General features: G+C 47.0%; 1 protein-coding gene across 7 annotated transcripts in view; it reads right to left on the bottom strand.

The window, feature by feature from the left end:
* IQSEC3 (IQ motif and Sec7 domain ArfGEF 3) overlaps positions 1 to 27,382 on the bottom strand; it is a 106,982-nt gene that overhangs the window by 15,620 nt on the left and 63,980 nt on the right. For 6 of the 7 annotated variants that reach the window (XM_056341115.1, XM_056341114.1, XM_056341120.1 and 3 more), the window contains exons 3-7: positions 25,384 to 25,672; positions 17,958 to 19,051; positions 12,928 to 13,089; positions 2,103 to 2,225; positions 1,284 to 1,450 (exon numbers count right to left, since the gene is read on the bottom strand). In XM_056341115.1, the coding sequence (XP_056197090.1) occupies positions 1,284 to 1,450; positions 2,103 to 2,225; positions 12,928 to 13,089; positions 17,958 to 19,051; positions 25,384 to 25,672 (1,835 nt within the window). The remainder of the gene's footprint in view (positions 1 to 1,283; positions 1,451 to 2,102; positions 2,226 to 12,927; positions 13,090 to 17,957; positions 19,052 to 25,383; positions 25,673 to 27,382) is intronic. The other variant, XM_056341121.1, reaches the window with a different exon arrangement.

Below are 27,382 nucleotides of genomic sequence, written 5' to 3'. Positions count from 1 at the left end.
CCAGCCTGAATATTCTGTCTTTTTTCAAACACAAGCTGGTGAAGCTACTGTCCTGGGCATTGGCCTGAAGGTGAGTCTCTAATGAACTGTCTCCCCTTGTCTGTAGTGGGATGACATTCACTCGCTCTAGCGAGTTGTGGTGTGTTACACACTGGAGGTGAGTGATCCTCATGTTAGCTGAGTTCATTGTAAGGTGAACTGGCAGATTTTCAAGCAACTGTAAGTTAAGTTAACATAAAACACCCTTTCGAGCTAGCGCTATTAGCTGTAATAACAAAGGGGATGATGGCAGGTATCAGCCCCATTCAGTATCTCAGAAAATAACTTGAAAGAGGGCCTCAGTGTCACATTATACCAGTCTGAAGTGGATGACAAATTAGGAAAGGTGTGGGAGGCTGAGATGACACTTTCTGAACAGCAGTCAGGACAAAGAAACGACTCAAAGGAATCCATAGAAGTTCAAAATCTAGACAGGGATTTACACTGAAAAAACTTTGAGATAGCTTCATGTGAATTGCAGATGTGCAGTAAGACATGGAAGACGGTTGACCTAGGATGACCCAGGAGTGAACATGGCTAGGAAATTAGACAAGAATTTGTCTAGATGTGATGTCAAAAAGGCCAAACAATACTAAGTTGCATTAGCAGACCTGAAAATAAGGAGGAGGCAGTGGCTTTATATATGAGTATGTTGTGACCATATCTGAAAAAGTGCTATTAGCAACCTATTACCAAGATGGGAAGGACTGACCTTAAAGAAACAGAAGAAAATTGATTTGGGAAACTGATGTATCAGAAATTATGAAGAGGTAATGTATGCATGAACTCTGTCACACCTACAGTTACTATTAAGTAATTGCCAGCAATTAAGGAGGGGAAGATTTAGCCTGAATAGAAGGAAAATGTCTTCATATATTCAAAGCAGCAAGGAAGGGAAAGGCTTGTTTAGCACAATCCAGCAGGGTCTAAGAAGGATGGAGACAACAGCAAAACGTAATACGATGGACTGCTTCCAAGCAGTGAGATCTGTTACAAGATGAAACCATCTCTTAAGGAAAACAGTTGGTTTCTGAGAAGGCTGGACAGCTTTCTGCAGAAGACAATGCTTAGGTTTTCCCCTTCCCCACCATCCTAGAGAACGCATCAAAGGGCCCTCCATGTCTGGCTCACAAGGAGCAGCAGCAGCCCTGGAGAAAGACAGCTTCACTAGGTTTTTGCTACCTTCACCTAGGCAGAATTCAGCGCAGCAAGAGGGCAAAAAAAAATTAAAGCAGGACCCTCACCTCTGAGATTGCGGATGAAGTCCTCCAGCATCATCTTCCTGTCAGGCTTGATGTTGGGGCTGTACATGTCTGTATTGAGAAGGATGATTGCAAAGGCCAAGATGAAGATGGTGTCCGGGTTGTGAAACTGCTGGACCACATCTGGGTTACACATGCAGTACCTCTGGCTGCAGGAGGAGAGATGCACACACTTAACATCGAACATGGGAGTCCTCTACTCCAGGGTGGCAATGGCTTCATCACAAGTGGATAAAATTCCTCCTTTCACTCCACCTCTCACATAAATGGGAAGGAACTGACTGCTCTCTGAAGGCAAATTTACCCACCAGTGGCTGAAGTAGTCTACTGACACTTCAGCTTTCTTGCCCTCAGCAACCAAAAGAGCAAGTGAGACTAGAGAGGACTACTCCAGCTGGTGTCACTATGTAAGGGTAATATAGGAGATGTCTACTTCAGCCTGCCTTGCTAAGGGCAAAGCACTCCTCTGGATGCACAGAGGGAGCAACCCAGCACCCCTGCAAGCCCCAGTGCTGCTCCTCCTGTGAGTCACCAACAAACAGGGAGTCCCTTGCTGGCAGACATGACAGGACTGGCTTCACTCTGCAACTTTGTGCCCCCATTGAACATCTGACAAGGTCATGGCTTTGCTGTAGCCGTGGCACAGAGGACTCCATGCTTCAGAAGCCCCTCCATGATCACCTTTCTTGGAAGGGAGGTCTCTGGCCATTCAGTGCATGGTTGTTGCATGGTTTTGGTCTTGGGTGGGTTCTTTGCTTCCAGCTGGTTGCAGCAGAGGGGCTGCAGGGCTCATTGTCTTACCTGAAAGCCTCAATTAGCCGCTCAACCTTCTGCGCTTCCCCCTGCACACGGATGTGGGCCTGGAATTTCCGCAGGGCTTCGTCCAGCTCCATGCCTGAGAAGTCCATCTCATCCACCACGCAGCTGTGGGAGGGGGGACACAGCCTTCATCAGCATGTCCTCCCATGGAGGACACCAGGAAGCTCCTTCACTGCAGTGCCAACAAGGCTCAGTCCCCGAGGGAAATACCACGAGAGAGGCTCTGAGACATCACTACAGCTTCCCAGATCATACTTAAAATGGGAAGTAATTTCAGACAAGTGATTCCTGCATTCTACAGCCGGTGAGCAATTCCTGTGTCTAACCATATATATGTATATAGAAAGAAATAAAAGTGTGTGTATATACACCATGATATATATATATATGTATTTCATATCATACCATATACAGCATGTATATTCACATATACATAGACAGAGAAAGTATATATCTATATGTATTGGTATTTAGCTATCTAGATAGAGATATCTAGACATCTATATCGACACAGAAATTTAGACACCTAAACAATACCATTATCAATGTAGATATAAATCCATCTGTTTCTGCCTTTCCTATCATCTGGTAATCTTTCACACATTGTCCATTCCTCTCTCCCTCTCAACATATGCACTTGTTCACTATCTGCTTATTCATCATTCTCTTAACTCTATTCACTGGGCTGTTGCTGCACGTTTCGTCTCCTCACCTTCCATTCTGTTCAGTATACATCTCCATTTGCAACCCGTACCTTTTTCACCACTCTTCACTCCCACTCAACCACTGCAGCAACAACATTCATTATGTCTTTAAAGACCAGGACCAGTTCAGAGAAAATAGGAAATGGAAGCTGTTGTACAGAAATAGCATTGCAACATCAGCTGGCTTGTAACATCAAGGCTGGGTAAAACTGCCCATGTAGTCAAACACCACAAGTCCCCAGCAATTCATTCTGTCCAAACCCCTATTCATTTTATACATTTCTGCCCATTCCACACAATCTTTTCCATTTCCACTGCATTTCAGTGTCACACTTCTCTGTAATCTGCTGGAAATATTTCACCTCATACATCTGGTATCACTTTTTCTTTCACAGTGATGGATTGCACACTGGTAATTTATAGCCTATTTAGGTACCTAAAGCAGGGGATGCCACTTGTCTTGTTTTCCAGTAAAGCATTCTCAGCTTACAAAAGCCCTACTGTTTGTCTCTAAAACCTAATACTACAGTTCCTGCTGTCTGTATTAGTCAAATAATGTAGTTGTTCTTACTCTTACTGCATGGTATTTTGGTCATTTGTAATGACAACACCTTCCCCATGTGGCTTCATCACATTTTGTTAGCATAGTCCTACCTTTGGTGTCCAGGTCATTACTGCAAGCATTAATCAAAAGACTAGACTCAGAAAACTGCTCATAACCTCCCTTAGGCCCAGCTTCCCATTTCAGTGGAGTATGTAGGCACTAACGTCTGCATCAGCCAATTTTCTCCCCTGTTCGTGATTCCTCTGCTAATTTCTCTCTTTTCCACTCTCAACTAACAATTTCTCATGTCAAATGCTTTGCTGAAGTCTAGAATTACCTTCGGCACGTCCCTTGTCTAGAAAACCAGTTATTTTAACAAAGACAGACACTGAAATAATCTACTCTCCACTGGCTTTGGTATGTACCATTTACCTTCCTGTCTGCCATTATTCTTTCCCATAAGTAAATTCTCAAAGGTGACATTCTATCTGACAGACCAAGAAATTCACAGGTGCCAAAATCCCATTTTCTTTAAGCTTTCCTTAAATACAAAGTTACTAATTTCTTAATCTTCAGTCACATGGCAACCACCTTGACATTACAAGTGTATTAAAAATCCAAGGACTTCCTACATTCTGCTTCTATATACCTTGGATGTTAATTCTATCTCCCCCTCTCACCTACCTCCTTTACTTTATCCTCTGTATTGTGTTTGGTTTGCTTTCTCATGTTGTAAAGGATAAACTGAGCCCAAATTTAAGATTAGGAGGAAATTTTCCCCAAGACAGGTTATCTGGAACTGTATGAGGAGTAGTACAGGGAAAATAGAGGGGGAGGGGATTAGCTCTCTTCTGGATCCTTCCATTTCCTAGGATTGTCTAGAAATCTTACCAAGCAAACCTCTGCTAATAAAGGGATGTGCTGTCACCAGTTTCTTCTTCCTTTCTGTGATAAACTGGAGATGTGTCTGTTGGCCTTCTTTACAGCACTGCAGATTGCTGTCAGCTGTTGGGAAGTGTTTTGTGAGCTAGGCTGTCAAATGCCATGTGCAGCCTTGCTAGAATAAAAACCTATTGCATGATGTCTCAAATAGGTGAGGGACAGGGTTCAAATGCTCAGAGACATCTCTTCATTCCTCTATTCCCCTGTTGATTCAAGAGCTGAGATATCATTGCTTAACTGGAGTGACATCCACAGAATTAGGTAGTAAAAAACTTACCAAGAGCTCTAGCTGAACAAAGTGTTCAGTATCTTCTAAGGCTGGAGCCATTACAACTTCAACTAGGAAATGGGCTCTTTCCCTGCACACTCCATATCATCAAAATGTAGGAACAACTCATGAGGAGCAGAGGCAGAGAATCAATGGGGCTGCTCTCATAGGAAAGCATACACAAAATCTTTTTTTCCTCTCCAAAGGTAGACTGCAGAAACTCACAAACGGTTTCTGGCAACAGCAAAACCTTCCTCCACTGCCTTTTCCCTTTGTTATTTTTATTTTTCTTATACTGATACTCACATGTCCCCTGGGTTGACATCAAGGCATTCTGCTTCTTGGAGTCTATCTTTGATAGTGAAGAAGTTTTTCTCTGGTTAGTTGTTACTGTGTTCACAGCTGCAACCATCTCTGCAGTTGGACTTCTGTTATTATTCTTTAATCTTTTCCAATGGATGATGTTTCTCAGCATTGAACTCAATGATTTTCCTGTTATTGTCTGCTTCCAGACGCGTGAAAGCAGAGTCCTTGCACACTCCGGTGAGACCTGCTGAGGTCACCCTAGTAAACCCAATCCACCATCATTAAATGATGTATCTTTCACTCCCTCCCTCACTGATCATTCCTTCCCCCTCCACACAGGCTGCTCTAACAAGTCCTCCCGTTTGTGTACAAATCTCAAATAATAAAGTCAATGCCCTTGATACAGAAAACAACAAACCTTTACTAGGACAATTAGGACAAGGCAGCTGTTTATAGCTCTTTTCAAACTCTGGCACTGCTAGATGAGTTATGCTCGGCTTCTCCTTTGAGAGTTTCTTTCATGGCCTAACAGATGAAGGTTTACTTTGTAAATTCTAAGATGAACCCCTGGGAGTCCCTTCCATTTATCTCTCAGCCCAAAGAAGGGTGTCCCCACCCTGCTTCCTGAGGAAAGTTGACCAGGCAGAAAGGACAGGTTAGGAAGGCAGCTTGACTCAAAGTCAGTCTGAGCTTGCATTTGATCTGTCTGACAAAGCTTGTGCCAAACGCCTGAGGAATAGCTTCTAGAGGAGCCATTAGGTACGCTACTACTTTCTGCCGCTAGACAGAGAGAAAGAATGGTGGATCATAGTTGTCTGATATTTTTTTGTGAGCAAATTTCACACAGCAATGTCCACTAAAAGAGCCAAAGAGCCTTGTGCTATTGGGCTGCCATGTTCCTGCTTATCTTCTAGGTGGCTACAAGTTTTGCTGTCTTGCCTGATCTCAGATGCCTGTACAGACTCCTGTTAACTTGCTGAATGCACTGTGGTGCCTATATCAGAGCTCCCCTGGAACGCAATGCACCTTTTCTTTGTGAAACCAGAGCAGGGAGGTATTTTCTTTCCAAAGTAGAGACCTTGAAGCTGACATATCCTGGCAAGTATACTGCAGGAAGTACATCAGTCTCCAGAGCTGCAATGTAAAAGGCAGTGTAACTGCATGCGTGAGGGGGGTGTCTCTCCCCAGAATTGGATTTGCCAGTGTAAGAAACAAAGGTTGAGCTAAGAGTGGATGGTGCTCTGCATCCAAGGAATAATCCAGCAGTTTATGCGCATGTGTCAAATCCAGTGCTGAGTTCATTTTTCCACAAACAGCAGAACACCTGTGAGATGCCTGTTCCAGGACCACCAGGAGGCCTAAAGGATAACAAAGCAGGAGCAGAGTAATCACATTCTAAATCTACTCTTCTTTCAATTCCTTCCTTCCCATGGACTTGCAACAAGCCATGTGAATTGAGCTCACAGTGCACCCACAGATGCATTTAGCCCAGTACCTGCAGGGATAAGACTTTGGATGTTTGGATCATGTTGTTGAAGTGAGCAGGCAAAGTGCTGACACACTGCCTCATAAACAAGGTGGTGGAGTTTTAGGGCTCATGTGCCACCTGTATACATGGGGAGCTTGGTCTGTCCTGGGGCACTCGGCAGACAGGCACTTCAGAGCTGCAGAGAATTGCTTGCCAAGTGCCAGGTGACAGAACCAAAGGGTGGGGTCCCTGCTGGATCATTTTGCCCATCTATTACCTCTGTGGCGTCCATATTGTCTCCTAGGCTGTGGGGCATAGATCCTCTGCAAAAGGGAGTGGATATAGTGGCATCAGAGCTGCAAGGATTTAGCCCAGGGCTAAGCGTGGTGAAAGGGTTCAGGGAAGGCAGGAAGCAGCTGTATCGTGTGGGGCTGAGATCTGCTTGCCCAAGCGTAATGACCTATTTTCCAGCTTTTCTGCTCAGGTGACAATGCAGCAGGAGCTGGGCTGCAACTAAGTGTCTGTAATGAACCTGTAGCCCATACTCAGGGAGGGGGCAAGGTGGGGAGGCAGCCAGAGCTAAAGTTTAAAACCACAAGGCACAAAGATATTAATAAGAAACATCCCTCTTTCCAGCTTCCCTAACCCTACCAGCTTTCTGAAGATGAACCAGGCTTAGGGTGGACTGCAGAGGAAGAGCTCAGCTCCCTGGGAGGAGGCTGCCCTGCACATGTTGACTGAGGCTCACAGAAAGAAGAATGAGCGGGACTCAGTGATTCCTTAAAACCAGCAGGCACAGGCATGTGTCCCAGTACTGCCTTCCATGCCCTCCTTGTGTGAGGGTAGTCTGCAATGGAGACCATACCAGTCTTACTTTGCTGGGAGATGCTGCACTACATGCATTGCCTGTTTTTTTTCTGGGGCTAAGTCACCACCTACCTGCCCTCCCGGGGTTGTTAGTAGCTCACATGGCTCCTCACTTGGGCATCTATTCCTTCCTAAGCAAGAAATTGCCTAGTGCATCATGCTTTGCACCAGATCTGCCCAGCAAGGTGGAGAGCTGCTCCCACTCCAGGCACGCTGGCCATGCAGGTGAGGGTTCTGCCCAGCCTTCATCCTCCCCCCCACAGGACACTGGGAAACTTTGTCCCCCAGGGGACAAGGGAAACCACTGTTTACCTGGGCACCTAGCCAGGTTCAAGCTGCACCTTCAGCCTTTGCGAGCCTGGCATGGGAAAGCTGCTTCTGTTCACAAGTTTGATCTGTGCCAGCGCTCTGCTTGTAGCAGGAGGTCAGAACTGCCTAACACGTTCCTCCCTCTGTCCTGTTTCCATCATTATCTATTGCTCCACAGCATAAGCTGCAGCACCGTGCTGCTCAAACCCTCCTGTAATGCAAGTCTCCTGTTGATCCCTGTAATGTCCTCAGTGAGAAGGGGAAAGGAGGCTAGTTTGGGCTAACCTGTCAAGTTCACTCTGCCAGTCCAAGAGGAATCTAGTACTTCTTTGAGTCTTTGAGAGACAGCCTCTTTGCTGGGCTCCCAGTACTGCACTTACACTCCTAAGAGCAGCTTTTCTCTCTCTGACTTCCCATGAGAGAAAGAGAAGGCAACACATGCCTGACAGACACGAGAGCTGCTCACCCACAGGGAGAGTGTGTCTAACAGCAACTTACAGGCTAACACCAACGAGCCCCTGACTCAGCACAATGTCTCCTCTGCTTGAATCCCTGTCCCTTTCTCCTCTGACAGTAAGTACAACAGGACAGACACTTCTGCACTTCCAGGTCCCACAACCTGAACACAAACCATCCAGTATCAGCAGCACAGCCAAGTCCATTCATGGCATCACTCACATTATCTTGTTCATGAATGTACTATAAATGGAAGCAATTCCTGAGTCAGAAACAGGTGGAGGGGAAGAATGAACTAAAGTGAAGGGAAATATGAATGAAGGAGAACAAAAGCAACAAATAAACACCGAATGAAGAGTGCACAAAAAGAAATAAACAATACATCTGAGCATGTAACACAAAAGAAAGGAATGAAGAGAGGATGCAAGAATGATGTGTCTCATATTAAAAATATTTGTTAATGCCTTGGGCCTGACTTTTCCCAAATAATAAGATTATTTTTTTGCAGTACTGGTCAAGTAGATCTGATAAAAACTGCTCAGTACCGTATCAGAGCTTTAATGGTTCAGGTGACCTCTCTACAGCTGTGTTCCCTGGACCAGTAGAAATTGAAACCCTGGGGTAGGTCCCCAGTGACTCCACTCAGCTGGCTGCAGGGCAGGTTGTGGGAGCAGATCTCCAGGAGAAGAGGCTGGGTCTTACTGTGGGATGCTGGATCACAGTGAGTGGGTGTTACTGTGGGATGCTCAAAATTGGTTACAGCTGGCATTTATCCCCTGTAACATAAAATGTCTAAAAGCTAGATGTCCAGCCTAAACTAGCACATTGAGAAAAACAACACTTGAGGGAACTATATCTCTCCACTGACTAAAGGAATTCATAAATTGATAGAAGACACTAAACTTGGTGGTGCCTAACAATAGGTGAGATAAATCCTACTTCTAAAGATTGAAGCCTTTTCTGCAAGAGAAAATGACATACTGCATCTCCCTAAACAGACAGGCCTGAGCAGTTTAGTATTATCAAAGCGTGTGTGCCAATTACAGTCAGATACTGTCGAAAATCTCCTGCTCTCTCACTTGTTCCTCTAGCTAGCGTGTATAATTACTTCTGAGTTATCCAGACACCTTTTCTGGGTTCCAGGAAAATCAGTCAAAGGTTGAAAGACAGAGTAGGAAGATGGAAGGAAGAATATAATTTCAGGGCATTTAGGTGCTGGGCATGCAGGTGTGGGAAGGCAAAATAGCATACTGAAGTGCTCAAGCCTCATACTATGCTTACTCTCACCCTCCTGCCCACGTACATAAAAGGCTTTGCAACCAGCATGGCGCTTCTCCGGAGTTTCACATTTATTAGGTGGGTAGTAAAGAGGGATCATCTTCACAGTGCCAAATGCCGCTGCGCACTCCTGAGCTCTGTTGCCTGACTCCAGGGATGGGCAACGGCTGGCTTGTTTGCCAGCCAACACAGCTTCAATACTTATGGAAGCCAAAAGAAGTTTGCAGACTTATGGCTGGATTTACAGCTGAGTCTGGATTTTGTAACCTGGGCAGCTCTGCCATGTCTCCAAACGCACAAGGGAGGCTGACACTTTTGCAGATGTTTTAAAAGCTGTTCTATTATTTATTCATGCAGTTGGGTTAATTCAACCTGGCTGCAATAGAAACAATGCTTACAATACACAATTCTAACACAAATTTTCACATCAAGTGAAAGCTAAACTAACACAGCAAGTAGCATCAATAATTGAAATTGCTTTCAGGAGGGAAAGGATGGGCCAGGAAGGCTCCAGGGCCAGCTCTGAGATGTGAAAGGGCAAAGGCATCTCCCCCTGCCTACATGCTTCCTCACTGCAGGTGATCAGAGCCTGTCCAACAACTACTGCCTGCTCATGGCCACCCTGCCTGGGCACTTGAGCTTGTCGGGACTAGCACTGCCTGTTCTTCTTCTGCCCACTTGGCCCACAGAAATGGCTGTGACATGGGCAAATTGTGCAGAAGCCACTGTAGGAGCTATCGTGGCTGCCACGCGTTGTGCAGGGAATACCACGTACCCTAACCAGTTTGCTAAGTGTGAGTAGATGTGGGAACTGTGAGACAGTCCTTGCAGAGTTCATTCTCCCAACCTGTGCCAGTGTTCCTGAGCTAGTTTGATTGGAGCTGGTTGAGGAATGAGAACCAGACTAGGTCTCAGACAGTTCTAAAATACCAAAAAGTCTTTGAGCTGCCCCTTGCTCCCACACAAACAGCTCAGATGTTGTGACTAGTCCTTGAGCTACAGTGCACTGGGAACACCATCACACTGTGTTACACTGCCAGCCTTCTTCCTGCAGCACGGACAGGAAAAATATCCTGGGCCAGAACTTCTCCCGGCAATGCTCTGTTTCCATGCACGTCACACCACTGGATGTGCAGCCATTGCCCAGCCAGCTCTCATGAGCAGTTGATGAAAATTTGCTGGCAAAAACCAACAAGCATTGCTATCCCCAAGCTCAGAATTGACACAGGAAGAGAGTGAAAGTACCTGCAAACAGCACAGCTACAACCAGCTGATTGTGTGTGGTTTTTCCTTCCTGCTTTAGAACACTTTGTGTGTATTTTATGTCTACTTTTATCTTTGCCTTTAAGGAAGACAGATCAGCAATTTATTGTGAAGAGGAGATGGCAGCACAGATTGTTAGTGCAAGAACATCGTCTGGTGCCTGGAGAGATCAGACACAGATTTGAACCCTGAATTCAGGCTCGGTTGCTTGATATATGTCCATTGACACACAGTTCATGTCCAAGATATGTCCATGTACGCACAGCTTCAACAGCTCAGTTCCCATCTTTGAGCCTTGCTTTCTACATGTGTAAATTGGATGGCAGGGCCACTCTTCCGTCAAACATTTAGAGTGCTACATTGAGAGGTGCAGTGGAAACTGAGAGTAATAAGCATGATGGAGTAGGGCCACCTGCTTTAATGGCCCTCCTGCAGGATGCAGAGATAAGACAGGCACCACAACATAGCACCTCCTGGGCATTGAGGCTGGGAGGCAGGCACCAAGCTTTGCAATATGGACTGTTCACAGGAGCTTGTGACACAAGAGTTTGTAGTCACATGTGAGGCAGAAGAATGTGGTCGTTTGCAGGGATGATGTCAAATTTAGGACTATGAGGAAGTGCCAGCCTATTGCTATTGTAATATTTCCCTGTCTGTGCAGAGGCTAGGTTTGGACTTCAGCAGAGTATCTGTCAGGGGAAGCAGCCCACACATTGCTTGGTGGAGAAAAAGATGCAATTACTTTTAATTGTAGCTCTCAGCATGAAGAGACTTGAGAGAACATGTGTCTCGTCGCTGGCCAAATCAATACCCATACAGTATATTAAAGAAAGAGCTGAACCAAAGGTGAGATACCTGGAGCAATAAGCAGAAGCAATTGCAACAGGAATGAATTTTGAAACCTGGGCCCAAATTTGGCTCTTGAGCTGGCATCCTCCAGTCTTTCCCTGGAGTAGAAATGGTGTGTGGATTTATGGTTTCTGTTTGGCTGCAAAATTTGAGAGAGACAGAGAACATTTTGGAGACTGGAGAAAACATAATTAAGGATCCAGTGCACAGAACTTACTGCCTAATGGAGAGGCCGCTCCCACTAAGAACTGTGCTTCTGCCTAATAAAGACCCAGCTGAGTGCTGGTCATGCCTTGAAATGGGTCTCTGAATGAGCTTGGTGCCCCCTGACTACACAGGTCACATCACCCTCCACGGCAGCCCTCACGTTCACACTCTGGTGCAAACTCTCCCTGCTTTCACTGTAGCAGTTCTCAGGACAGGAAAGGTGGTGTCACCTGTTCCTGATGTCCTCTTTTTATTATAAAGAGAGCTGTGTTTTCTCCTTTTCCCTCACCTGAAGTAGATCAGGACCAAGCAGGAAACAAAGACTCATCTCAGTTCCCCAGGCTGTCTTTGCTGAAAGCCTGTCATCTTGGACAATGCTCAGAACAACAGGCAAGATGTTTTTCTTCCCAACACTTCAGACCCTGCTCCTGAGGTGCTGGGGTCTGAAAAGTTAGCAATGGTTACAACGTGGAAGGCAAAGCAACAGGCAGGCACTGAGGTAGTACGGGTCTCAGGTATTCACAGGATTTTGCAGCCCAGATTGCAAGACTTGAAAGAGGAGAGAGTTGTAGGCTGAGAGATGTATGGCTTGTGTGACCAGGAGAGGATCACAGTGAGAGAATTGAAAAGAACAATCTATCAAAGGCAGCTACTAAACAGAAACAGGGCAGAAACTTGAGATTTTGTTCAGAAAAGGCGCAGCTCAGCCCATTGGAATTTTTCCAGTCGGGATGTACCTCAGTGCTCTGTGACTGCAGTGGTAATGACAAATCCTTAGCAGCATGCTTCCTCACGCAGGCCTCTTCATTACCACAACCAGGACCAACTCACCTCTTATTATCCCTGTAGCACAGTCGTACAAACTGAATAGGCCACTCATCTCAAAACTGGACAGTAAGAGAACCAGGTGTGCAGCCAGCTTTCGCTGCTCCCTGCTGGTCTCACAGCAAGGAGGAAATATTTATCCCCTTCTGCCTCTCTTAGTACTTGCCAGAAAGCATCAGAGGTGCTTTATCTGGGTGGGGTGAGACACCAGTTAGAACTTCGCAGCCACAAAACCTCCCAGCATCACTAGTTCTACCACCTGCCAGTGTTGAGTTCCTGCCCGATGATCACAGGTCCTCTGAGAAGAGACTGAAATGAAAGGGCTGCTGCTATTAAGGGAGAAACACATTGCTGGGAAATACATTGAGAGGTGCCAGACAGAGAGTGGGAATGGTGAAGTTCCTGCAGAGGGGGAATGGAGAGGCATGGAGGACAGGGTGCTTGCTGGTGCAGCTAGGGGCAGAGTGGGCTGGCAATTCCTTTACAGTGCAGGAAGGAGGGGAAGAGGTTTCCACACTTACTCCAGCACATCCCTGTTGAACTGCTTCTTGCTGTTGCCCAGGAACTCCCCAATCATCTGGCGGCTAAGGCCCTTCCGCTGGAGCAGGAAGTGTGCCACCCCAATGGGAGTGTCCGGGATGAAGCCTCGGGAGATGAGGAACTGGATCCCTTTGTCTGGATTTCTGAAAGGGAAGGGCAGAAACATGGTGAGTTTGCATGATCTCATTGAGACATTACTGCCTCTTGCTCACTTTATAGCCTGCAGCAATACAGCCCTCAGTATGTGTACGGGCTCCTGTAAGCTCATATGTGTGGCATGATGGGACCAGTGGGAACAGGGAAAAGTGACTTTGGGGACTCCCCTCCAGATACCACTGAGGACAAAAGGATGCCACAGGACCTGCTGTGTCACTTTCAGCATCTGCTGTCACCTGGCAATCACAAGTGCCATCCCACAGTCACAAAGGATCCTGCAGGATACCAGATCAGTGACTCTCTCCTGCCACCCTTCTGCTCCGGAGTCAAAGGCTCTTGCATTTTCCCTGGCCCAGCTTGTTTTGTTTAGGGTCCCTGTGAGGACATGATTAGACCGTGTCCCCCACACAGATAGCACAGGAAATACCAGTATGTTCAGCTGCTCCAAATGCAACCCACAGAAAGCTGTCCTCAAGGACCAGGGGTGAGAGCTGGGCGCGTGACCCTTTGCTTTAGGGGAGTTGGGGTTTCACCTCCCGTGGGGCAGGCAAAGGCAAAGGACAAAACATGGCTGTGAGGAGACTTAGGAGACATTGCTGCTGTGGTCTACAGGCAAATGAGGCTCAAGACACAAAGGGGGATAACCAAAGGTGCGTACTTTTTCAGTAAAAAAAAATATCTCTTTTTCATACATTTTTAGTGCTCAGTGTTGAGTGACACTTTCTACCTTCCTCACCTGAGCCTGGTGCCCACTGCCTGAACAGAAATCCCATGCTCAGATGTGCTTATCTGCTCCTCCACTTCCCCCGCCCTTAGCTGTGTTGTTCATTCCTTCCTTCCCTATTGATACACACCCTCAAGCAGAAAACTGTGTGGGTGGATGCTGGATGTGAGCAGGCACCTGGAGAATGCCTTGTCAGAGCTGGGAGAGAGCAGTGTGCAGCTCCCAGACAGAGGGTTTTTCTCCCTCTGTGGCTGTGAGTGCCCCTCTGAGAACAGGCCTGGTGCTGAGAAGGCCTGACTCTGACTACCTGGTTGTGGGAGCAATTTTCTGCTTGTTAGTGTGCCAGTGTCTGTGCCCACATACACAGCTCTTGGGAGGTAGGACATATCTCAACAAGCACATGTTTGTGTGTGTCTATGTACGTGCAGATTTCTCTTGCACCCTACATGTTCAACAGAGCCATGCCTATTTTGTCTTTCTTCTCATGTCTCCTATAAGCACACACGCTTCTATGTATCCTGTGAGTGGCTGTGAGCCTATGTGGTGCCTGTCCCACAGTACAGATGGGAATGAGTGTGTGTGTGCATTGTGCAGGAGGTTTTCCTCCTTTATTTCAGTCTGCCCCAACGACGGGTGTCTGTCATGATGCACTCTTGCTGAGGGGGAATTAGTGCAACGCCAGGAAGGTTTCCATATTCCTTTGGTTCTCTGAGCTGGTGAGTGGGGAGAGATAAGAGGGTAGCTTTTCCATGAAAGGATGCCATACTTCCACTGTTAACACAAATTCAAGGATCTCCATCAAGGCTCAGGAGTGAGTTTGCTCAGGCAGTTTCCTGGGGTGAGGAAAGGATAGGATGGTATGTCAGAGCATGTGAATGCATGGTATGCACAGGCACAGACTGTGACACTGTCGGGTGGTGAAGGATGTGGGTGAGCAACATATGTCTAGCTATAAGGAGATCAGCATTCAGGAGAATGGCCTGCTCCTTACGGGGGCCTCCTGGGTATACAAAAAGTACATGGGCTTGAAATAGTTCTGCTTACTCTGTAATGTCACAAAGAAGATATCCTGGGCAGTGTGGCATCCCTGGGGAGAGTGGCTGGGAGAACAAGTCTGCCCATTAAATTTATGAACGAGAGCTGCAAGATCTGATATTGAAAATCCCAGGCCTTCTTCAGGGAAAACCAACAGTGTACCTTCTGTATTGTCACACAGATCTCCTGGTTCACCTTTGAAGAGCACAGGCAAAGTTTTCTGCTAAGTGCAAAGGTCATATGGTCAGGACTAAAGTCAAGCTAAGCAACAGAGATTCATAAAATGCACCTCCACCTGGACACTTTGGTATTTGGCAAGGGATAGTATGGTGTCCACAGAACAAGGACGATCTCAGCTACACTGACGTGACTCCAAAGCCACTGGACTGATTTTGGATTCACTCCAGAGGAGCTGGGAGCTGAATGCGGCCAGAAAAATGCAGCTCACACACTCGCATGAATGTGCAGATTTCAGTAAAGATGGCACACACAATGCAGGAGAATGTAGGATAAAACAGTCCAGCCACAACAGCCCTCCTGCACTGCCTAGACTGTAACTCAAATATACTTGCACACACTATTCTTCCACTAACAACAGCCTTTCATCACTTTTCCCCAGGATTCAATTTATTCTCCACAAATCCCAATAGCAGTACAGCATCTCTGCTGCTGAACACCTGCAGGTGTATCCCATGTACTGCAGCATGCAGCTTTTACCCAAACGTGCAGCAGACAGCTCCACTTCTGTATCTCCTGAGCCTGATCCCTGCTGTTTTCTTTAGTGTTGCAGGGGTGTTAAGCACGGCCAGCAAATGCTGCGGGATTCCTCACGTCCTGCTGGCTTTCCCTCTGCCCACACAGCCAGCTGCCCACACACACTGAGTTATTACAGCAGCACCGCATAATGAAGCACTCTCCATTCCAGGGATTCCACCCCCTCATTGTGGAGTGGGGATAGGGAAAGTGCCATAGCAGCACAGCATCGATGTGTTCCCAGGGGCCTGCTCCGAGCCGGAGCACTGCTTTCTGAAAAGACAACACAAGGCCAGATAGACTATGGTAGATGCTGCTAGAAACTGGGGGCTTTCAGCTCTTGGTTCAGGGGAGCGATCAGCAAAAAGGATGTGTGCACATGTACGCCTGGCCTCAGCTCCATGCCCTGTGGGTTGGTGCCCACATCGCAAACCCTGTGACAGTAAACTGGCTCCTTGCTAGAAATTGACAGGGAAACCAACAACTAAATATCTGCAGAAAGCTCAACGGCCTTCCCTCTGGATGGAGGTGCACTAGGGTGTCACAAGGGGAGCCATGTGTTCCTTAGATCCTGATCAGAGAATAAAAAAAAAAAGGCTTCACTCCCCAAAGCTAACAGGACAGTTCCTTCCTGCCCTGTCCTCCAATTTTTTGTCAGGAAAACTGAGCATTACAGGTTACCACACATGATTTCATCAGCTAGTTTCAAGGGAGCAGGGGAGGCTTAGCTAGCAAGTTGTGTTTCAGAGCTCCACAGTAAGTCTATCCCACAGGGACCTGCAAGATGCAGTGAACCCAGGTCACTGAATGAAGCAGAATGGCAAAGCTGCTTCCCTAAAACAGACCTAGCGCTGCTAATCTATCACATGAATGTGTGTGCCAGGCAGACTGAGGGAGGAGGAGATGCTGGGAAAAAACATTTTCACTCCTGCTTTATCTTCACATCAGTGCTCACGTCAACTGTGCAGGAACCAAAGGAAAACACGCTGGGTGGAGGGACTCCTGCTACGCATGGCTGAGAATACTGAAACAGCAGCAGACACATGAGTGCTGTGTCCCCCCTCCAGAAGTGCACCTGTCCCAACACAAACACCAGAATATCTGTGTGGACCTGGAACTATCTCTATCATAATCAACCCCCACTTGTGTCTGGCTCCTACCTTCTCTCATTCCAGCCTGCTTGTGTTCATCAGGCAATCTGTATGCTCTTTTGATACATGCACATGAACATGACTTTGATATATACACATGAACTCACCTGTTCACAGCCTGATCTCAGAGCTAGTAAAATGTGCTCCTTGGTTCTGTGAAAGTGCCAAGCCTATCTGCTCTAATAACACTTCGGTTCTGGATGTGTTCTGAGCCCAGTCCTAAAAACTTCTCTTACAGGTTCCTGCCTCCTGGAGCCCACAGCCTCCATAGTTCACATATATAAATCCCGTGCATAGCTCCTTGTCTGTGCAAAACTTCTGCCTAGGACTGCATAATAGTCCTTGCTCTGACCAAAAGGCCCATGCTAACGTGTGGCAAAACATTCTTCTAGTATGGGTGCGCTACATCCCCAGCACCTTCATCAGGGGACTCAAATAGAAGCCAAGACAGCGTAAGATGAGTGTGATGATGAAGGAAAACCCAGGATTTCTCATGGCCTGTTTAGATGAGAAAAGTCTCATGGAAAGGCAACAAACAAATCTAAAGCTCCTTATAGGAGTTCAGCTGCTTTCTGCCAATCCAAAATAGACTCTGTGTGACCCCTGAAGTTAACCTCTTCTGATGGTAATCTCTGGGCTGCTCTGCTTTTGCTTTCACGTCTACAGCCTTTTCACAGGATATCAGACCTAGATGTGTGAGAGACTGAGATGACTAAACCTGGTCTGTCAGGTGAGAATCTACCCAAATACCAGAATGAAAATGACAGCCAGAGCACTCAATCTGGGCTAACTAAGCTCAGCTCTACCTCTGTCTCCCTCTTTACTTGGAAATGCCCCATATTGAGTAACCAGGGCTGGGTTTACTGTCCCAGCTATGCTTGTTCCTTTGCAGCAGAGTGGAACAGGGGCCTAGACCCCAGACTCAGATGGTGGATGCCAAATGAACAGCAATTCAGGACAGCATGGACCCTACTCATGGGGTACTAGGCTTGCTCCTCTGTTGGGCAGAAGATCCAGACAGCACTTGGAGGACTTTAAGGAAAACGCTTCTAGGCAGCCATTTGCACACCCATGTAGTCACACTTTTGAATATGAAAGAACTTTCCTGGAGATGGATCTAGACCAAGAGTCTGCTATCACCTGTTCCTGTGAGGCATGAAATAGGCTGGTGAACACAAAAGAGGACACTTACATATTAAAGAGGTTCAGCCCAATGCGGTAGAGGCGCTTCCTCATGGTGTCTGTGGAAAGTGTGGGAGACTTGCAGCTAGCTGGGTTCTCGCAGTGGTACCTTGGGAGGCTGAGGATCATGGCCTGAAGTGCTTCTTTTGAGGATACCTCAGAGGCTGACTTGGCTGAAGTGGAGGTGCTGCTGCTGCTCAGCTGCTCTGAGTTGTCTGCATTCTCAGACTCAGAGCCTTTGCTTTGCCCCGTCTCATTGCTAGCATCAAACTGGAGCTTCTGCACTGCTATCTGCCCAGGCTCAGCACTGCTGTCTGCTGTGCCATTAGTACTGACATTCACCTCGGTGAAAGTGTGGCTGTTCTGGAGAGCTCCGGACTCAGGTAAGCTCTCTGGAGCAGCTGGTGGTTCACTGGCTTCTCCCTCCCCCTCTCCTGGGCTTTCTTCAGCCTTGGTAGCTTGAGAGAGCCCCGCCTGAGCATTGCTGCTGAGGCAGTTTGCCATGGACACCGAGGTAGATGATGAGACAGAGATGTTCTTGTTGTCAATCTGGACTGTGACATCTCGAAAAGCCATCATGAGAGTGCTGCTGCTCTTGGGTAGGGTATCTGGCAGAAGCCCTTCCTCCTTCTCCTTGTCCTGCAGCTCAGCTTCTAAGTCTTGGTTTGGCTGCATGGAGCTAGCACTGAAGGTCTCCCTTATCTGGTATGAGCCACCATCTTGGAGTGAGCACATGGTCTTCAGGCTCCAGGTGCTGAGAGCATCATCAATAGACTTGGCCAGGGACTGAACTTGTTCCGTGAAGGAGTCCTCCAACTCTGTCAGTGCCCCACTGATGGTGGCTGGCAAAGATGGGGACCTCACCAATGGGATGCCTACAAAGTTGTACCCCTCCACCAGGGCTTTCTCAGCGGAGAAGCTCTCTGAGTTCTGGACCCGGACTTTCCTCAGAGAGATGCGGCGTGGCATGCGGCTCTCCAGCAGTGAGTTGCGGATCTTCTCAAAGTTTTTGCTGAGCTGGTACTGCCGGAAAGCAGTCTGGATGGTGCAGGCTGCCCTGCGAGATACCAGGTGACCGCCGTATTTGTGCTCTAGCATTTCGATCTGAAAGACATAGAAACAGGAATGTTATTTTTTGCTAATTGACTTCTGATGGCTTTCTGTTACCCCAGTTCCTATGCTGATTAGTCTGTAATGACTGTCAGAGGAACGTCAAACACTGAATTAGCTTTTTCCTGCACTGCTGTGTCCCTGATTTCAACAGAAGCCCCCCCACCTTTGGGCATGGCTGGCTAAAGCATCAGTACTTTGAGCTTCCTCACAGCTGTAACATGACCATGCCTCTTCCTAGAACGGCAGCCATACAAGCTGGAGCCTGGAGGTGCCCTTTCCTTGTAGACCCACTTCTGTTGGCCTTTAGGGCAAGCTCATCACTGCAAATACAGTGTTCCAGCAGTGTGTCTTCCTGCTCCGAAGACAAAGCTGTGCTCTGGTAATGTCAAGCATCATCCCTTGTCTCAGGGTGTTACTAATGCTCCTCTACTCCTTAGTCACCTTAGGAAATATTCTCAGGGAAAGGAGAAACCATTCAGAAAAAGGGAAGAAAAGTTAATTTTTAAATGCAGAAAATGTTGGCTTGATCATAGGAACTGTTGAGAATCACCAGCTTGCATAGAAGTTAGTGGAGGCTGGGTTTGTTCCGTGTCTTTTAAAAAGCACTCTGAATCCCAAAGTGCCTGCCTTTCTGATATCTGAGTTTTTCAGGTGTCAGCCAGCAGCGAAATGAAAACTACCCAAGAAAAGAAAGACTTTCAGTTTTGAATGGTAAAAAAAATATTATTTTAAATGTTGAGACAAAATACTAAGAAGAAGTAGAAGGAGGATTTCCTCCTTCCTGAGAGCTGATAACCACAAACACACATGTAAATACATAGACTCACAGCTAAGTAGCACCTCAACAGGCTTCAGCAAAGCAAGTATGTATGGTAATTTCTCTTACGTAGTCTAGTATTTATACTTCCTGGTAACCCCTTCACTCTTCCTCTGCAGCTGGGCCTTCACAAGCATGCTACAGGAGAATGTTAGATGACTTTGTTCCAGTGAGTGACTGATGGAGGACAAGGGGGACAGTGTGAAGATGATGGTGGGTGATGGGACTGAAGACGAAAGAAGAATAAACTTGGAACTACATCCAGTGAGGTTTTGGCTGAACTATGAGCTAAACTCTGCATTTTGGCACTTTGTAGGGCAAAGCACATGCGCAGACTGTAGTGTATATATGTGTGTGTGCAGATGTGGAAAAGCCAAAAAAAGGTGAAGTGCAGCACTGAGAGTGCTGGTAAAATCAGTCCTGAATTAACAAAGGATTCACTACATCATTCATGTGGTGAGTATGAGCTCATTAGCAGATCTACAACTTGACCCTCGCTATGCCTTGCTGGCCCAGTACTCACAGGATGAAGGACTGAGCTCACAGAAGATCTGAGTTTAAGTGCAAACTGGTTTTGTAGTCAAAGTGAGACTGAGGCATGAGCCTCAGCTTGCAAAGTCATGTCATTGGCTTCCTTCTTCTTTTCCTTTTTTTGTAACACTACATGAGTTGCAGATAAAACCATCAGTGAGTGATCTACGTACAAGTGAAGGCCTGGAATGACAGCTGTGAGAAGTGCAAATCACCTCTGGCATCTTTCCAGTACTAACTCCTCTGGAAGTAGGGGAAGACAATATGACCTTGGGAGATGATGGGAACAGAGGAACAACACGACCCCAGACATTCTGTCCCTGCACTGGCGTCATGGCTGCTGGAGTAAGTACTGAAGGCCTTATCCACAGGCACCCCATCACCTCAGGCAGCAACAGGTCCAGGGATCTTGCTGCAGTGGATGGGAGGCTGCAGTTTCTGGAAGGAGGGGGGAGGGGTGGGGGGAAGAGTAGCGCACATCCTTTCATATTTCTCTCTCTGGAAATGAAGTAGGAACCCTTTGCCTTGTACTCAAACGTAAAGTTTTCTGTTTGCCTTGCCCCTGAATTGATGTCTGTCCAAAGCAAGCATCAAAGCCCAGCAGTGAGACATGCTAGCAATTTGCTTAGCAATGGGGTAGGCCAGTGCAGCTGTAGAAGCAGCTGGCTCAGACTTCTGCTTACTCCCAGTTTAAAGAACATTGGCCTAGTACTTGCCCTGCAGCCCTCCCAGAAACGTTCTGCAGAACTGGTGCTAAAAATCACCCACACAATGATCATGGATTCATGTACATTCACCACAAGACCTGTCAGTAGGTTTTTTGGATAAACAAGGCCTCTGCTTATCCCCATAGTTTGATGTGGCAAGAAAGAGGAATACAGGGACAAAAAGAGATTCTGGGTAGCAAGCAGAAGGGTTTTACTTGGGTTCTTTTTCCTTCTTTCCAAAATGACCATCTTAAATCCCACCATAAAACCAGCACTCCTGACACATCTCTTCAGAGCTGGCCTCCCTGGAAAGAGACTGAGCTATCCCTTGGCTCTTCCCTTCATGAGGAAGGCTCATGCAGATAAATGCAAATTAAACCAGTAACCTGCACAGGCCCAACCCAGACAGTTATTACTGACAACTGACCATGAACACTTAATATAATGGTCAGGTTAATGAAAATGTAGAGCTAATTGTGTTGGGAGGGAAAGAGGAACAAATGGGAAGGACAGACACAGGTATCTGAGGGACAGAATAATAGTAAAATGCAAAATAAGGCAGAAGGAAGAGCCTTACAATTAAATGAGGTTTCCAAGGAGGTGACAGCCATTCTGAGAACATGAATTTCATATATCTTGATCTTATTAGAGGCCAAGACAAGATGTCACTGCTTATCTGAAGTAAAAGGCCAGTTTATCTCATGCAAGAACAGCTCCCAAAAAGGCAGACTTTAATAATTACTAAGAGGAGAGATCCTTCTAAAAGTCTAAAGGAACAGCGCAAGCTGTCAGTACCTTGATGAAACATTGCCAGCTTTTTGCAGTCCATTATCTCAGTCCTCCCAAAGGGCTAAGGCATTAAGGAGCAGAACAAGATGTAAAGTGAGAGGACTTCCAACCTAGCTTGTTCTCCAGCTCATACCAGGCATGCAAGGACATGTGCGGCATGTGGTCCGTTGCTATCCGGCCCTGTCCAAAGCAAAGGCAGTCCTACAGCTCTTGCAGCTGGGATAACAAGGACCGGAGACTGGTGCAAAGGATGCTTGAGAAGACTGCCAAGGCTAGAAGCAGTACGTCCACAGATAAGTGCCCTCCCCACCTTTGCTTGGTAGGAGTGGGTCTCTGTCTCTCTCTCCTTGATACAGCCCAGCCATTTACTGTCTACTGATGTCTGAGACATGCTACCAGGTTGAGCTAACTGACACTCCAGAGGAATTAAAGATTTCACACAGCTGTGGCCTGTTTTCTTCCTCTCCAGAGGAGGAAAGGGCATCCATTAGCACCACAGCAGTCACAGGTAATGGAGATGTATGTCTGGCTTGCTGGAGGAACCTTCTCTTCCCATTTGAGAGGCGAGAAAGGCCAGACATGATTGGCCTTCTCTCACTCCTAATAAACCCTATGAATCACAAGTAATTGCCTACTTAAAGCTACTCTTCTCTGGGGAATTATCCGACAGCCGGTGCCAAAGCAAGAGAAAAGCAGGAGGGGGGCTGGGGAGATTTCAAAGAATAATTAGCTTAATACATTTCTGGGCCTCAATATGAACACTCAGCCTGAGCAATTCAGGCCTTGTGGCTGAATTAGAAATGGCTGGGAAATATCCATTGCCATGAGGGACTGCACATGAAAGGAGCTTTAACAAGGTCAGCCTAAGGCAAGCCAAAGTGCCAGGCCTGGATATGGCCAAATATTTGAGGTGCACACCCCACGGCTTTGTTGCCCGTAGGCATAAATTCAGAAATCTGCCATGAGAGAATGGGCCTGATCTTATTCTCAGTTAGCACTGGTTCTCCACTCAGGTTGCCACTGAGCATGGCGACATGCCACCATGTTAACAAGGAAAGAATCAGGCTCAGTGACAGCATCTGAGTCACTCAATTCAATGCATGCATTATAAAAAAATAAAAAGACATACAGAGCATACATGTTCTCTATCACCCACTCTTAACGCCTCTCCCTCCCACCAATCTTTCACAATGGAAGGACACTGCTATATGGGCCATGCGTTAATGGGACATTTCCCTCCATCCATGGGACATCTACCATCCTTCAGCACTGCAGAAGTGTAACGACTGAAAGCATGCTCCTCTTTCCTGTGATCCCCTCCATTTCCCCAACATTACAAGAGTCAAAACATAGGGGAACTTCAGCACTTGGGTTTCCTCTCCAGCCTCCCAGCATAGTGTACTTCTGCTCTGTGTGTTGTCAGCATGCTCTGTTTCATGGGTTAGAAAACAAGGAGAGCCATTCCCCACCCTGCAACCCTCTAGTATGATGCTGAGAGGCAATGGCTGGTAGATGACCTACACCTCCAAGCCCTCCAGAGGAGGCTGTACACTATTCTCCTTCCCCAGTCCTCTCCCAAAAGGTAAAAGTGACTTCAACTACACTGTAAGACTAAAAATGTCTCCTTCCACCTGTTTTTCTTACTCTAAGTTCTATTAATGTCTTACAATTTTTGCTATGACTAGGAAACTACTGGGACAGTGCTGTGAGGGTCCTATCACCCTTATTCCCATTCAAGAGAACTGCCTTACAAGTAGATTGATAGGAATACTTAAGAAAACACATACTAGAGTGCAAGACTGGAAGAATTAATACTCTTCACTCCTTGAAAATCTCCCCTTCCAGAGCTGGAGGCAATCCACTGAGGACATCCATCAGGCTGGAGGAGCACACAGCACACATACTTTAAGCCCCTTTTGCTGTGAGAAAAGTGGTTTCACCTACGACAGGCTAAGTCCCTGCAAGGTCAGTACTGTGAGGCACTAGAATTTAATGAACGAGCAGTTAACATGTCTCTCTGTCTCACATGCATCCAGGGCAGGTCTGGCCTCTGCTGCAAGAACAGTGATAGGACAACATGGCCTTAAAGCTAAAATAATGCAGGACAGACACTCCCCAAGACAAATCGGAGCAGCTCTAGGACATCAAGAAGGCTTAGCCCATATATAGCAGCCAAGATCTCGCCCACCCTGAGGATATGTCGCATTAGTTTGTGAAGCCAGTTAATTAGTCTCTTCCCATGGTCTGAAGCAAGAATTCCATCTGAATTGAGTATGCAGTATTTTGAGAAAGACAGAGCTAAAGAGCCACGGTCTCTTTTCTGCTTGGGAATTTATTGGGCTATTGATCTGACATGCACATTTAGGGACAGCAGCAAAGCCTTGAGGGAAGTGGCAGAGAGATGTTCCAGAAGCAGGAGCTTCTTCTGTGGAAACCTCATTAGCCAAGACCCTTCATCTGGAATAGCACAGTTCCCACTGAATCCTCCCACTGAAAGTAATCTGGACACTGTCACTAATGTTTGCTTGTCTTCTTCATCTCACATACTGCAGGGTCTGCATATCAAACAGCCTATGGTTGAGCTGCCATCCCAGGGAAGTCAGAAACGATTCTTTAGGTTTTGTTTTGCACAACAGCATTCCTAGGCTGTAATTTACAGAGACACAGGGTAGTGAGGGGCATGTTCCACCTCATTGCCTTTGAGTGAGGAGGCCAGCTGCTATTAGCCCCTGTTCTGCGATCCCCTGCTGGGAGCCTATCAGGACATGCATCTAGAGATGGATACACTTGTGCTCTGGAGCTAGGCTGTAGCCTTGGGCACAGGAGGCAAGGCCTGCAACTTCAAGAACTGAATCTTTTTCTCTCAGCCTGGTAAACCTGCCTGTCTCTTCAGCATCCATCGCTGGATTGAAGGCAGTCATGGTACCAATACACAAATACCATGATAAGACACAGTGCAGGATACTCACTGAGTAAACCCCACTTCCCCTGAAAGCTCATGCTTTGAAGAGGCTATCGTGGAACTGCACTGGGGGCCTGCCCAGCATGATCCAAGAGGGCAAGATGGCTCTCAGAGACCTCTCCCATGAGGGTGGTCTTTTGGACAATCAGTTGCTGTGAGCCCTACAGGTACTGTACGCTTGTGAGCAAGGCAGTATCTCTGGATGCCGCAGCTCTTGGCTGCCCACAACCTGTCTCTAAGTCTACAGTCACAAGTGAGTATCTGGGTCCATTTTGGACCACAGAACCCAGGCAACAAGGAGCAGAGCCTTGTGAGAAAGGGTGTTGCAGTCAGAGGTGGGGAAGCTACTTCCTCCATCAGCCCCACAGAGCCAAAGGGCCAGGCCTGCTCAGGCGGGGCGAAAGCTCAAGGTGAACAAAAGGCTGAAGTATTTGCTGAAAGACTCCCACCACAGTGCCAATGCAGTCCCACCCACCCCGTCCCCTTCTCCCACAGCCTGAGGAGGAAGCCTCTGTACCTGTTTATTCTTTAGGTCAAGGGAGAGCTCATAATCGGAGGCAGCTGCATGGGAACACGAGGCCGTCCCTTTGCTGCGCTGCACTCTCACTGGGGAGCCCGTGTGGTGGAGGCTCGCCTTCTGCACCAGAGGGGAACACCCCGCTGCCTGCTCTTCTTGGAGCTCCGCATGCTGGGCTTTTAGCGTCAGGGTGTCGGACCTGCCTTCCTGGCCACTCTGTCTGCCGGCCTCCTTCGGATCCTCCGTTTCACACCCGGCTTTCTTGCTTGTGGAACCGCTGGGATCGTCACTGTGAACAAAACGCAACGTTTCGCTTTTTTTATTTGTTTTTATTATGTTTTGTTTATGATTATGTTTATTGTTGTTTGCTACAGTCATTCACTGAGCTGCATTTTAAATGTTTAGGAAGCCTGGGCTGTGAGGGGTCTCTCTCAGTGATGGATCAGGACTCTAGGTTGATGCAGCCAAAGCCCTGGTCCCTCTCTCCCTAAGAGCAGGCACCTGAGCTGCACACACTGCATGAACCAGTCCTGTGAATCCCGGAGCTGCCCGGCTGCCTCTGCTTGAGGTGCTGCAGTTAGAAGTGAGGAGCCAAGGAGGGTGTCATGGCCTACGGACATGTCTCCTGCTCTCTGGAGTAGCTAGCAGCTGGCAGTCACCCCTATGCCCTTGCTGCCTACTGCCCAGCATCTCCTTGTGCATCCCAGAGTCCCATTTGGCATGGGGCCTGGATCCTAAGGATCCAGTTTTCCCCTGGAGTTTCTAAGGGCATGTGGGAATTGGGGCAGTGGCAGCTGAACGTTGCAGGGTTTCCAGAGGAACTCTTGCAGAGCTCAGGGTATATAAATGCAACAGAGCCAGCCAGCCCTGAGGTCCTGACTCTTCAAAGCATGTCTGCAACACAGCCATAGCAGGCTGCAGAGCTTCCATGAAAGAAGCCATTTCTTTCTGACCCACAGATTGTTGTGCCACTGAGATCTTGTGGAGCAAGGAAAACACTTTTCTCCTGTCAGCCACAGCAGTAAGTGTGTGAAGCCAGGGCCTGACAACAGTGCACTCTAAGAGAGCTGACACGCTGCCCCAAGCAGGATGGGATTAGCGTAGGTCTGATCCATTGAAGTCCTGAGGAAGCCTGTCGTTAACCTCTCTTGCCAAATATTTTCCAAAATCATCCAATTTCAAACAACATTTTGGTATTCTGGGGCAGTGTTTGAACCATGAGAGTGTTTGTTTGTTGTTATATTAGTCTCCTTCCAAGTGGCTGCAGAGGAATAATATATGTTTTCCAAGAGTGTCCTGGCCAGTCTGCATGGACTCTGGGTTCTACTGCACCGTGTACACCAGATACAGCTCCACTGGTTTCCAGCGGCTGAGTATTGAGCTGACGGCAACATCTAGTTTGGAAATAATTACTACAGAACCAATGCATTTAATTTCATTGAAACCAAGGATATGTACTGCCTCCCACATTTAAACACCATTAAATTATTTAATTCACTTCCAAATCCCATTTTTTTCTCTTGGATTTGGTCCACATACGACCAGTTCTGCTATCATCTAGATAACAAATCATTTTATGATTGGTGTTGGTGTCAGAGCAAAATCAGGGAAATTAGATATGATTTTCTGTAGTGCCCAAATTACTTTAGAAGCATTTAAGTCTCATTTTCGAAAGTGCTGTAAGCATTTATGAGCCCAAGTCTTCTAACTGTAAATAGACTTTGCCTCCTAAGCCTCGGAGCACTTCTGCATACTTACTAGTACTTCAAAAGGAAGTTTATTCTCTCCAATGGCAGCTCTTCTGTTCAGTAGATTTAACAATCAAATTTAGAAATATTCCCACAGTTTCTAAAAGGGCTCCAAATCAGATTAGTCAAAGACAGTACCACACCTTCAGAACTAAGAAAGATGAAGGATTTAAAGGTAGAAAGTTTGTCCTTTTATACACATGCATGTAGTCATCAGTTAGACTTAAAAAATAAATCCACAGAAGAAACCA

The sequence above is a fragment of the Falco biarmicus genome, chromosome 5, assembly GCF_023638135.1.
Source record: "Falco biarmicus isolate bFalBia1 chromosome 5, bFalBia1.pri, whole genome shotgun sequence".
In the NCBI taxonomy this organism is placed as follows: domain Eukaryota; kingdom Metazoa; phylum Chordata; class Aves; order Falconiformes; family Falconidae; genus Falco; species Falco biarmicus.
The sequence above is the reverse complement of the archived record's forward strand: the minus strand, read 5'-3'. Positions and strand labels throughout refer to the sequence as shown.